Source organism: Pyricularia grisea, chromosome VII (assembly GCF_004355905.1).
Source record: "Pyricularia grisea strain NI907 chromosome VII, whole genome shotgun sequence".
In the NCBI taxonomy this organism is placed as follows: Eukaryota; Fungi; Ascomycota; class Sordariomycetes; order Magnaporthales; family Pyriculariaceae; genus Pyricularia; species Pyricularia grisea.
Genome location: NC_044975.1, coordinates 2,389,278 through 2,402,217, shown reverse-complemented (window position 1 = coordinate 2,402,217; position 12,940 = coordinate 2,389,278). Strand labels below are relative to the sequence as shown.

Genomic DNA, 12,940 nt, shown 5'->3' with positions numbered 1-12,940 from the left:
GGGGGGGGGGGGGGGGGGAAGACAGGTATAAAAAATAAAAAAAGAGTAAGCTTGTTCGGGCAGTATTAGGCAAGGTCATGGATTGCATTGAGACGCGGGTATGAGGCGTTTTTTTCTTCTCCTTTTTGCTACCGCCGATACAGGGAATGCATATGTTTATATGACAATGTACTGTGCGCCGGTATAGAGCTGGCGCTCAGGGTGGCATGCCCAGTTGCGCTTTGCTTTGTGAATTAATTATTAGGTTGGCAAGGATGGGGGGATTGCCACCTTTCTGCAACGGACTCTTCGGGGGCTTGTTCCGACGAACATTCCTCCGGACCCTACCTGATTGCTTGTCAGCCGGGGAGGCTTTTATTCTATTTTACTTTAAATTTTTCAAATTGGCTAGGATACCTCGGGTACGTACCCAGGTCACCGCTTTTAACTTTGTACCTCGTGGGTGTTTGTCCAGGTTTAATAATGAGAAGAAAAAGAACCGGTGATCAGCTTCACGGAGTACCGACATGGCGGTCGGTCATATAATTACTACAAAAATATTTACTGTGTAAAAAGAAGGTACGGTGTAGGAGGAAGTTGAAAAAAAACATGCATCTTAATACCAAGTACCAACCAAACAAACAAGGTTTGTATCTAAAGGGTCGATCAATTGGTCTGCATAAGCGCTTTCAGCTGGGTCACGCGTGAGCAAGGCAAGGCAAAAAAACGGTCTTGGAAGGAAGCCTAAAAGTACGTCCGCCATTGGATTACAACGGCAGGATTACAGTAGATATGCTGATAGCGGATCAACAGCTTGGCAGCTGGGAAGCACAGCCAAACAAACAGCTGGGAAACTCCGTATTGGTTGCCACTGATCAGCGTGCTTCTACCTAACCGCCCCCTCTTTTTTGTTTTGTCTGCTAAAGTATTTTCTCTCTTATTATTTTTGCTTGCTTCTTTTTTTTTATTCAAATGTTGGCAAATGTTTCCCAATTTCCGAAAAGACACAAATAAAATTCGATTAGGCAAGCCACGAGGCTAGGTTGGCCTCTCCATTCTCATCAACAATTACAGGTTTTTGTTGTCTGCTTGGCAAAAGCTGGCTGGAAACTTTGAACGACAGCGGAGACTGGGGGCGGGGAGGCAAATTGAGACCAAGTTCGCTGGACCCCCACAGACGTGGGCCTAAGCGGGAATAGCAAGCGCCTACGGACCACACCAAAGAAAAAGCCCTCGGACATTGAAGTGTGATTTTCTGTTTACCAGCGCGAGTATTTTTTTTTTTCTGTTAAATTGGAATCGTTTTGCTTTGTGGCTCACATTGGGGGAAGAAAAAAGCATTCAAAATAATCTCCTGAATTCTTTTTGTGTTTTCTTTCCACAACACCAAAGAAATTAATGGCGCACCACATCTTCACACGGCGAGCAGGGGACGATTCGGCGGCACCTGCAGCCCAAGTCCCCAGGCGGGTTCTACAGCGCCGGAGCAACCCCGCATACAAGCACACCGGCGGCCACAGAGCCCCACAGACGGCCGCCGTCGCCATCGCCGCCGCCGCTTCTGCTAACAACACCACCACAACAACGACGACGACATGGGACCAGGCAGAAGAAGCCGGATACACAGCGTCGATGAGCACAGCAACGCAAAGGCGGCAGTCACAACAACTGCAGCACCAGCACTCGTCGCCGGCGCCAGAGGCCGAACCGTGCCTCGTCCCGACGGCGTCGCTGTCCCTGTCCCTGTCGCCGTCCGGATCGCCCGCACCGTCCGTCTTTAGCAGCACGAGCGGCGGCGGTGGCGGTGGGTTCGACTCGCTCCTCGCGCACCACATGACGGGTGAGCGGCGGAGGGGTGGTGGTGGTGGTGGTGGCGGCGGCGGTGGCGGAGGGGCAGAGTACGGATCGCCGCCTCGGCTTTGGATGCTGGGGCGGAACGGGTCGGGCTGGGGCGGTTCCGGGGCGGAGTTTGGGGGGCAGCAGAGGCCGATGAGGAAGCTGGTCAAGGAGCCTGGCACGGGAGGGTCGGGGAGGCCGTCGTTTTCGCTCGAGATCCCGGGCGAGGATGGTGATGGGAGGAGGAGGGGTGGTAGGCCGAGGGCGGCGACGGGTGGTGCCGAGATGAGCGTCTCGGATGATGAAAGGGGTGGTGCGGGTGGTTTGATGAGGAGGAGGGTTGTTGATCGCCTGTTTGGGCTGTACCGGCGAGGGGATAGGTGATGGGTAAGGGCTTAGGATGTTTCATTGCTTGCATATCGGCTGGCTAGTTTGTGTATTTCTTTGGGTTATGTTCATCTGGAGTTATTCTGTTTAGGAAGTCATGCCCATCTCGTAAGGTTGTTTGTCTCTACGAGAAAGGGTTTCTTTTCGCATATATACAAGGTCATAGACATGTACTGGTTATATTATTGGCTAATCTTTTTATTCACAAGCTGCGGAATCTGAGCCATTTCTCCCTGCAGACCATCTTATTGAATCTCATGTCAGACCCCGCACTTGGCTTCCATGGTGAGGCTATTGGTGTTCATTCATTGACTTGAAGTAATCCCTCGTAGGAAAGTAACGAAGTAGAAAAGTGATGAAAGCGTTGTTTGGTTTGGCTTTATAGGCTAACCACTGGAAACAACTATACTACTAGCATGTCAACATGCCTAACTAGATTAAGGGGGTTGGGAAAAGTGTGGGGGTGAGAGTTCAAGGGAGCTGCCGTATCTCCACCTCAAGTTCCCATATTTGGGCCGAGCCACATATTTCACAGCACGAGTAAACATCATCTTCCGAAGAGCAGTTGGCAACGTAATCTTTGCCGTATTCTCGCTTCCTAATCCAAGACCGTATCGATTAAGAAAGGTTGACAATACCAATTCTACAAGTCAATATTTAACTTTGATTGCGCTTGCAAGGGTGCTCGCCGCGGGGTAGCTCCATCCCCCGCCTGTATAGTCCAGGGAATAATAAGTTAGTGATAATGGCGGCCAGCAACCTCGGCCAGATGCAAAAGGGGCTCGTCGCCCTGGCAGGCGTGGCGGCTTTGGCCACACTGTTGGCTTCCAGACAGCGTCAGAGAAACCAGGCGAATCAGCCATGGCTCGACGGTCCATCCAAGACTTTTCTGCCTGAGCTCTCGGCCACAGAGGCCGAGGCACTGCCATACCCGCCGGATGCTCTACCCGGCAGGAGAGACGTCCCAACGCCATACGGCGTCGTTCGCGTCTTTGAATGGGGTCCTGAGGATGGCGAGCGTGTGCTATTCCTGCACGGTATCGGCACTCCCTGCGTTGCGCTCGGCGGTATGGCGGCTGAGCTGGTCGAAATAGGAAAATGCCGGGTAATGCTGTTCGGTATGTCTCATACACTCACATGTTTTCTCGTCTGTGATGCGTTATTGACTGGTAGCTTCCTGCAGACTTGTTTGGCCGAGGCTACTCAGACGCACCGTCGGATCTGCCCTACGACATGCGCCTGTATACAACGCAGATACTACTAGTCCTGGCCTCGTCCCACCTCCCCTGGACAGGTGACGAGGGCTTCCACCTGGTCGGTTACTCCCTCGGCGGCGGCATCTCGGTGCCCTTTGCAACCTACTTCCCGCACATGGTGCGCTCGCTCATCCTCGTCGCTGGAGGTGGACTCATCCGCGAGAGCCACGTCGGATGGCGGGGCAAGCTGCTCTACTCATCTGGGTGGTTTCCAGAAGGGCTACTGCAGCGGCTCGTCAAGTCCAGATTGACACCGCAGGCACATGGGACGACCGACGAGCAGCAAGGTAGTCTGTTGAAAGAGGAAGTGGACATTGAAGCCGCCGAGGCACCGCCGCAAGACCTCGGAGTCAAGCCGCAAGGCAACAGCGACGCCAGCGGCGGTGAGTCGTTCGACAGGGCCGTGCTGCCCGGCGGCGCGACCGTCTCATCGGTCATGAGCTGGCAGCTGCGACACCACTCGGGCTTCGTGTCGGCGTTCATGAGCACCATACGGCACGCGCCCATCTACGAGGAGTGGGGGCACTGGCGGCGGTTGGGGTCGCTGCTAGCCGAGCGGAGAGTGGCCGAAGGATCGACGCCGCGGGGGTTGGTGGGAGGCAAGGTGCTGTTGGTCCTCGGCCGGACTGACCCCGTGATTGTCAAGGAGGAGCTCGTACACGATGCGACCGAAGCTTTGGGGCAAGATGGGTTTGAAGCTGCTGTGCTCGAGGCAGGTCATGAGATTGCGCTGACCAAGGGTCGCGAAATAGCTAGAACGGTCAGTCGTTTCTGGGAGGATACCAGGGCAACTGATGCTATAGACTTGGCCTTGTCTGAGAACCGCGGATAGAACAGAGCTGTGTCGAAAGGAGGGGTGACATGGAAGACACGAATAAATGATAGACACGTAGATGAGCCGTAGATGTTTAAATCGCTCGAGTAAAGGGAAGTGAAATGTAAATCAGTTATATATGGATGAACGGAGTATATCAGGAAACCATTGTGGGATAAGGACAACACATGAAATTGTATTTTTTCGAGTTATTGTTTCAGCGACGATTAATTTTTTTAAGGGTTTGGTAGCGGCCACAAAATATTCAACATGTTAACAGGCCACAAAAAACTGGCAAAAATGGATGTTGACCCGAACAAAAGTCAACAACTTGCCCTCATCCAGCATCGGAAAGAAGCATTCTTCCCAAGACGTACATCAGTACAATACATTCTTATGGATTGAATGAATTGAATTGTGTCGACCTTTCGAGCCACCCTCACACGTTGGAGATTTAAGAGCAGAAGATACAGGAGGACATTGTCAATCTACCACCCGGCTTTGAGCATATCCTACTGAAAGGAAACTCCGTTGCTAAAGTGCCGTCAAGATTGAAGCACTTCATTGCAAGGCCGAGCGGATTGGTCGAAGGAAGGAAGAAAAATTTCGCCTGCAAACGCGCCCACCGCCTGGGTTATCTATCGCGTCAGGTGCAAGCACGCCCCGCACAGCGAATCGGACGTACATTCCTCCGGGTTAACAAGCCCCGCCCTTGGTCCCACATCAGATTTGACGCGACGCCTACATAAAAATTCTTGTCATCAACCAACCAACCTTCCATCTCTCTCCTTCTCGTTCCTTTGCAGAACAACAAGTCGGCAAACATGGAGTCGCTCAACGAGACGTTGTGGGATGTCGTGATCTGCGGCACAGGGTTACAACAGTCTCTTCTTGCCCTGTAGGCCTCCTCATTTCCCTCATCGATCTTTCTCCCTCCCTGCCTTATTCCATTCGCCCTTCTAACTAACCTAGGCATGATTGTGTGTGACGCAAAGTGCGTTGTCGAGATCTGACAAGAAGGTTCTTCATCTTGACCCAAACAACTTCTACGGTGGTCCTGAAGCTGCCTTAACCCTTCAGGAAGCAGAAGAATGGGCCAAGACGCATTCATCACAGCAGCAAATGTCCCCTAGTGGGGACATTGGTTGCTCCTCAGCGCCCTCGACTTTTGCATCCGCAACTGTCACGAGGCCGCAAGATAGCGATGAGGCAACAGGCGGTCTGTCGTCTCCACGCGCATACTCGCTAGCCCTTGCACCACACATCATCCACGCCCGCTCGCGGCTTGTCGAGCAGCTTGTATCGTCCCGTGCGTTCAGACAGCTCGAGTTCCTGGCCGTGGGCTCGTTTTTTGTTCTCTCTCGCTCGTCATCCCAGGATACGGCAGATCCCCTCAAACTCACTCGTATCCCGTCAACCCGTGAGGATGTGTTCTCGGACAACTCGATTCCCGCCCGCGCCAAGCGGTCGCTGATGAAATTTCTCAAGTTTGTACTGGACTACAACTCTGACCCACAGACCGAGATCTGGCAGGATGATGCCGATTCTTCGCTCGCCGGGTTCCTCGAGACTAAGTTCAAACTCGATAAGGACCTCCGGGCTTATGTTCTTACCTTGACCCTCGCGCCGGACGGCGACGCCATCACAACTAGAGATGGCTTGGCTGCCATCCACCGTCATCTTACTTCAATGGGATACTTCGGTCCTGGATTTGCTGCTGTCTACCCCAAGTGGGGCGGCGCGAGTGAGATTGCTCAAGTAGCCTGCAGGTCTGGCGCTGTCGGTGGTGGTGTCTACATGCTTGGTACTGGGATCAAGGATATTAAAACCGCAGACTCGGATGAGTCCGAAGTGGATACGCTCAGCATGGAGCTCTCGAACGAGACCGTGGTGCGAACCAAGCTTCTCGTCCGTGGCATTGAAGATAGACCGGCTGTCCCATCCGACACAGCTCAAGCGACAGACAGGCAATCTTTGAACAGGCTAGTTGCGGTTGTGAATTCGCCATTGTCATCGTTGTTCGAGACGTTCGTGGAGGGTGCGCCGCTGCCCGCGGTTGCCGTTATCGCATGTGCTCCAGGCACCTTGAACGGCATTGGTGACATTGGTTCCCAAGAATATCCAGTATACATGATTGTGCACTCAAGTGACACGGGCGAATGTCCCACAGGTCAAAGTAAGTCAAGCAGAACCCATACTTGCCCGCAAACCCTTTGCATTCCCCCTTCGCGCACTATGATGATCAAACCATACGAATACTTATCTACATTATCGGAGCATTGGCTTTGACGATAATATCCTCTGACAAACTGATGCGCTCATCCCAATCCAACTTCATGTTTCACCAGACCTTTCAAGCCATTGATCGATATGCTAACTAGGATCAATCGTTGGTTCAGGTCTACTCTACCTCAGTACTCAGTCGACCACGGGCTCGCAAAAGATGCTGCAGCAAAGCATCGAGCCAATCCTAGCTGCTGTGACCAGCTCAAGTGGTGCATCTCCACCTCGTTGTCTTTGGTCACTGTCATATGAACAGACACGTGAAACCTCGTCCACTCAGTTCGATGGTAAAATCGTCACGGTTCCCGGAGTGCCTCTTACACTTGCTTTTGGCGATGATACCCTGGATCCTGTCTTCGAGGCCTGGAAGGTCGTCATGGGGGAGGATGCTGATCAAGAAAGCTACATGAAATTTGCGGATCGTGAAGGCATGGGTGATGAAGACAATGATATGTAATGAGTGAAAGATTGCGCGCGCCTCGTTTGATTTGGTATCTTAAATAATAAGCATCACGATTATGACTACGACTCGTAAGAAGCAATGTAAAGAACGTTATGTGCTCGAAGCTAGTTAAGATATAGTGCAAAATGTGTTCCTCAACGCCTTACTCCGCGGCCTTGTTCCGTCCTCTTGACAGTTAACTGTTCCATATGCTTAGAAGTCATTCCCAAATCGTGGCCCATGTTTTCTTTTGGTAGATTTGTAAGTGACCCAAGGCAAGGTATTCCTTTTATGCTAGATATAGTGTTCCCGACCCAGGTATGTGATGAGTTGATATCCGAAAACAAACGCAGAAGTCCAAATTTGAAGTGATTCCCGTTCCAAGAAAGAGAAGAAACAAAGAGAGTTGGAGCCGCATTGTTCTTTCCCATTTAGTAACCCAGTCGCATCGCCAAACTGGCGTGCTCTCCAGGCCCGATACATGGGCTTGGTGGTCGTCCCGATTCCTTGCAGTTGTCTTTACCTCTGTCAATGGGGTTGCCGCCGTGGATTGCAGAGGGAAAGAAAAGAAATTTAAAAAGAAAGAAGATTTGAACAGAATCAGTCAGAGCAAGTGCATGATCGGGGTGCCGTCGATCGATCATTAGTGTGCTTGCAAGGCACCAGCCTGAGAGCCCACCTCATCGCCGTCATCATCGTTCTCGTCATGACCTGCCCCATTTCCAATGTCGGGGAGATCGTATTCAATATCTCCGCCTTCTTCAGACGGTAGGGCGTCAATACAAACGCCGACCTCAATCTTGCCAAACGGAAATATGTGGTTGCGGTCTCTGCCCTCCTGGTCGACCTTGATTGTGCGGTTGGTTGACAGACAAAGGAGTTGGTAGAAGGCCGATGCCGCATTGAATCGTGCAGTAGAGCTTGGAGGGAATATATCGGCGAAGTCGACCCAAAGTTCGTCCCCTTTGCTACGCGGATTGCCTGTCTCACGCGCATGTGCCTGAACGTAGGATAGGAAATCGCGACCCTCAGTGCTGGCATAAGAGCTGTTATGATTTGCGACGTCCTCCTGGAAGTGAAAGTTGGGTTGACCGGGAGACAGGCCATCGACAGAGCCCATGCCAGCGCTACCATCGAATCCTAGACCATCATTATCACTAAATCGCACAAAGTCTTGGACAGCACTGCCTCTATGTTGAAGCGGGCTTTCTAGAACTTGGCGAGGGCCTTGACCAGCAGCACGTTTTGCACTGCTGCCCTTCATTGATGATCCATGTAGTATGGAGTGACGGTGCCAGGGTGGAGGCTGGTCTGATAGCGGGTGGCCTATCTCACGGCCAACCTCGGGTAGAGAATCAAATTCGCCAAAGTCGAGTCCGTGGTCGTCGTCTTCAAATTGTCTGTCCTGGGACAGTCTCTGGCGGGCTTCATCTCCGTCGTCAGATCGAGGGCGGACGCGCCGGCCTTCTTCAGATTCGGCATCTTGGTCTTCGCCGAAAGCATTCGAAGCTGACCTGCGTCGACTTTGCGGGTCTTCTCCGACGATCCGACCGAAAACTGCCATCTGAAGGCCGTGGCCGGCAAAGTACTCAGCTAACTCATGTTGAAAACCTGGAAGGCCCATGTCTTGACCAACTCCACCTATGCCACGACCAAACATGACGTTGTAAGCGTTCTGGGCTGCTTGGTCCTTTGTCACATGATCCCGACGCTTTCTGTGACGCTCGTTCTCCTCCTCCATTCTCTGTACATAATTCTCGTTCCAATCGCGAATATCGGTTCTGTTGACCTCGGTGGCTGTATCTGGCGCAAGAGCCTTCCGACGTCGTCCCTGTTTCCTTGAAGCAGCAGTCACAGCAGCATCAATTTCTGGCTGCACAGAATCAGGGTCCTCATCGTGCTGTCTGACTGGTAGGGCATCTGCATCTGGCAGAGGCGCATCGCCATGACCAAGAAGGGCTTCGTCGTCAAGCATAAGAGGAATGAATTCGTCCGAGTGGTGCTGCGGTCCTGGGCGATCATGCACATGCTGGGCATCAATAGTGACGTCGGGCTGAGGTAACTCCGGCTCCGGGTGTTCGTGAATGTTTCCGTCGGCATCAATGGTAAAACCGGCGTCAAAATCTTCCAGGCGCAGAGGTAGCTCTTCTTGAGCAAACATGTCGACCCCGGCATGTGGTTTCTGAACAGAACTATCTCCTCCAAACGGATCGGGACCAAATTGGCTCCCAAAGAAGGAAGCAGCGCCAAAATCCATGGGCAATGAGTCACGTCCAGATGATGATCGTTGCTGCGAAGAAAAAGGTGAAAGTTGCGAATACTTGTTGGTGAACTGAGATTCGAAAGCAGTTGGCCTCAAATTACCTAGCTCATCCAGATCAAGCGGAGGTAGATCGAGGAAGTTACTGATGTGAAACTCAGGATCGTCTTGAATCATCAACTGCTTTTTCCTGAGGCCCTCGTTAGTTACAATCTAGCAAGCATAGTAGATTTTGGGGGAAGATATAACTGTCTCGCACTCACTTCGCCCTTCCGGCATTGGGATCCAAGGTCCCAGAGTTCAATACGCGCAACAAACCTCGCATGTTGATCTGGAACTTTTCCGCATCTCCCAGCACGTATTGGCATTGCTGCTGGTATACTCTAGACACACCATAGAGTAGGCTTGCCTGGAGCCTCAGGGCGATGGGTGCTCCTGGGGGCTCATCGATGGTGACGCACGCTTTTGGGACATTTACTTCCTGTATTGCCTTTCGAGACACCTTGCGGTTGGCACAGCTCTTGTCCAGCGTGGCAAGAACCCTAAAGGTTTAGTCGGGTCAGTCTACAGGATTCTTGCCATGTAGTGAGGGGAGACGAGGTGAGATGAATACTACCAGACTGTCGCAACGCCATGCTTCTGGCTCGTCAAAACTGATATGTTTGAATTGACCTGTCAGCTCGAGGAGTTGATGACAAGTAGTAGTCAGTGGCCGATCGTAAACATGCTTACTCTCGTGGCTGTAAAACATGGTTCTGACGCAACGCCCTATCGGCTTGTCGCAGCCAGTGCGCTCTCGATTGCGATGGGCGACTTATTTACAGGTTCGGTTTTCAATATGAGTGTGATGTGAGGTGAAGTGAGGCCAAAGTGAGTGAATGGCACCTGTACAGGGCACCCGTGTAGAAGCAGATCACGGATGTGAATACTGGAATAATGTTCACATAATAATCAAGAACGGCTTTGACTTGTTTAGAATGGAAACTGTTAGCAGACTGCGTCGAGTTGGTCTTTTGGGGATACAAGAATGAAGAAAAAGAGAATCGAGAGCTGGGCAGAAAATAGAGGAGGAGATGTCACGCCCTGGTTGTCATTGTGTGTTGGTAGGTAAGGTAGGTAAGGTACCGATGAAATGCGTCCCCTGAACAAATCTTGGCACGTGCAGGTGTTTGCCCAATTTGTTTGATGCTTTGATTTGCCATTGCCATCCATTTAGGTAGGTGCCAGCCCGGCATACCAACCAGCCCAGACTCCAGTACAAAGTCGCTCCTGCCTTTTTTGAAGTCAGCTAGTGATACCTTATCCATCCGTCCATACCGTCAACCACTGACCCACCGTTTCATATTAAACAGTTCATTCAGTCTGCAGCCTAAAGGCTCCTTCCTTCCTGTCACTAGACTGCCCACCATTTATTCATTCTCTGCTACTTCCATTTGTCCCATTAACACACACAATATTCGAGATCCTTTCAGCGCAAAACTACCTATTTCCTACCTCCACAATCGCCAGTCACACGAATGCCTCCTCCCTCGACCTGTCGTCTTTCGACTTCTGCCTCCTCCAGCGGCAACAGATCATGCTTATCATCCCCGGCCTCTAGAACAAGTCGACGATGCCATGGTCCAACAAACATACCCTCCGGGTCAGCCCTGTCACGAACTGCGCGCCACTCCTGCAGATTTTTGCCATATAGCTCCTCGATGTTTTGACAGCTGAAGTTCTTAGCCCAGTGAGGCCTCCCACCCATATCCTTCATTAACCACTCGAAGGCTTCGTAGTATCTCTTATATGAAGGCGGGTCTCGGTGATAGGGTCGATATAGCGTGGCGTTCAGGTACAGCGTCGGCCCGTCCTCGACCGTCGGGTCCAGCCAGGGCCTGCACCTCTTCTCCCGATTCAAAGAGGTATCTGCCACTCTGACTTCCACGGGAGAATGTACCCATAGGCCATCGGCAGAGAATGGAATTCCGTGCTCGACATACCCTTCGTCCCCTGGCTTGAGCTTGTTGAGCCATGCGCCCAGTCGCATAAGCACCTCCGGTCCCTTCGATAAGGGAATAGCCCACTCATTCACAAACTGAGAGTATAAGCAATCCATGAGAAGCGCCTCCCGGCTGGGCTGTACGCCGTGGATCGTTGTGCCGTTCTTGAAGCCGTACTGCATCCCAAAGACAAACCACTCAACCCATGGAAGTATCCTTGGCACCAACTGTGCGAGCGAAAGCAAGTTGTGATAGACAAGATATCCGAGAGTGCCACCGTACCAACTCGCAGGCGGGTCTAGCCTCGGGGCTTCTGGCTCGGCGTAATCTTGCCCTATCACTGGCCCAGGTTCCGATGCCCGCCAGATAACCGCCTTACGCATGTAGGGGAACCACCAAACGCGAACAAAGTGGTCTTGGGTCCATAACGTCGTGTCCCACTCTGCCATCATCTTCTTGTCCGTGTCGATGGTCTGATACCAGGCCAGGCTAAACCTCGGCACAGCGCGGAAGCTCACCTCACTGATGATTCCCAGGGCACCGAGCGAGAGCAGAGCCGCCCGAAACAGACCCGGGTCCTCGGTTGCGCTGCAGGAACGCGTCGTCCCGTCCCCCAAGGTTAACTTTAGCTCAACAACATCGTCTGAAATCAGCCCATGCTGCAAGCTGCTGCCATGGGTGCCCGTCGATATGGCCCCTGCGATGCTCTGCTCGTTGATGCTTCCCAAGCTCGGCATGGCCAGGCCAACCCTCTCCAGCTCTGCTGCCAGGGCATAAAGCCTGATGCCGCTCTGCATGCGGACGACGCCGGTCAGGCGGTTGATGTCCAGGACCTTGTTATAGTTGTCCAGGTTGACCAGCCAACCAGACGTACATGTCAAATCCGAGGGCGAGTGGCCGCACCCGACAACAGTGACTCGTCGCCGACACCGCCGAGCCAAATTGACGATTTTCTCGATTTCAGCCTCTGACTCGGGCTGCAGGTACAGCTCCGGCAGGGAGCTGAAAGTCCGCGCCCATGTGCGGTGCACATGGCCCGACTTGGCCCGAAAGGGAATGCCGTCCGCAGCATTTGCCTCGCGGATGACACCAGCTGCGCGTGGGCTGAGTGCACCAAGGCCGTCATCGGTTATTTTGTTAGGTCGCATATTGCGCGAGCCTGTGTTGCCTCGCCCACGGTTTTTTTTGGGCTGGATCTTTCAAAGTTTTGTTCTTGAGAGGCCACGATATCAAATCCCGGATCACTCGGTAATATCGGTGGTCAAGAGCGAACCCACACACTCCACACAGATGAAGGAGAAACGCAGGACTCCTGGGACAGATGTTTGCTGCTAGAGTCCAAGCTTTTGCCCACTTTCTTATCAGACTTGATAATGGAGCCGGCGGTTGCACTACAGCAAGGCGAATCTCACTAGAAAAGACTAATTCTAGGTAGTGTGGTGTACCATTCTATTGTGTCTTGCTGTCCCCTCGGCAGGCAGACTGCCATATGTAATAATGTCACAGATAAAAAGACGCAAGCAGGGGTGCCTCAGCACGTTCTCCGTCCCGTTCCGGCCCGCTCATTGAGCGACTTTTAATTGGGTTCAAACGGTTCCCTCCCGACGCATTAATCGCATCATTCTTACTGTGCAGGCCAGGCCATCAATGATGCTGACACCTTTTTATTCTCGTTTTTGCCCATCCACACACCTTCCGGAT

General features: G+C 52.3%; 5 protein-coding genes across 5 annotated transcripts; 3 read left to right on the top strand and 2 right to left on the bottom strand.

Moving 5' to 3' along the window:
• Positions 1 to 1,377: 1,377 nt before the first annotated feature.
• Positions 1,378 to 2,199, top strand: PgNI_10724 (uncharacterized protein; the record flags this gene model as incomplete). The annotated part of the gene is made up of 1 exon (XM_031130697.1): positions 1,378 to 2,199. One exon carries the CDS (start codon positions 1,378 to 1,380, stop codon positions 2,197 to 2,199), a length of 822 nt encoding a protein of 273 aa, XP_030979999.1.
• A 748-nt stretch (positions 2,200 to 2,947) lies between these two features.
• On the top strand, positions 2,948 to 4,290 carry PgNI_10723 (uncharacterized protein; the record flags this gene model as incomplete). The annotated part of the gene is made up of 2 exons (XM_031130696.1): positions 2,948 to 3,320; positions 3,386 to 4,290. The coding sequence occupies 2 exons, from the start codon at positions 2,948 to 2,950 to the stop codon at positions 4,288 to 4,290; spliced, it is 1,278 nt and encodes a 425-aa protein (XP_030979996.1).
• Positions 4,291 to 5,061: 771 nt separating this feature from the next.
• Positions 5,062 to 7,094, top strand: PgNI_10722 (uncharacterized protein). The gene is made up of 3 exons (XM_031130695.1): positions 5,062 to 5,170; positions 5,268 to 6,448; positions 6,672 to 7,094. The coding sequence occupies exons 1-3, from the start codon at positions 5,097 to 5,099 to the stop codon at positions 7,010 to 7,012; spliced, it is 1,596 nt and encodes a 531-aa protein (XP_030979997.1). The 5' UTR covers positions 5,062 to 5,096; the 3' UTR covers positions 7,013 to 7,094.
• A 546-nt stretch (positions 7,095 to 7,640) lies between these two features.
• PgNI_10721 (uncharacterized protein) lies at positions 7,641 to 10,008 on the bottom strand (the record flags this gene model as incomplete). Its single annotated transcript, XM_031130694.1, has 4 exons — positions 7,641 to 9,447; positions 9,521 to 9,799; positions 9,874 to 9,910; positions 9,990 to 10,008. 4 exons carry the CDS (start codon positions 10,006 to 10,008, stop codon positions 7,641 to 7,643), a joined length of 2,142 nt encoding a protein of 713 aa, XP_030979533.1.
• A 732-nt stretch (positions 10,009 to 10,740) lies between these two features.
• PgNI_10720 (uncharacterized protein) lies at positions 10,741 to 12,387 on the bottom strand (the record flags this gene model as incomplete). Its single annotated transcript, XM_031130693.1, has 1 exon — positions 10,741 to 12,387. One exon carries the CDS (start codon positions 12,385 to 12,387, stop codon positions 10,741 to 10,743), a length of 1,647 nt encoding a protein of 548 aa, XP_030979534.1.
• Between the last annotated feature and the right edge of the window lie 553 nt (positions 12,388 to 12,940).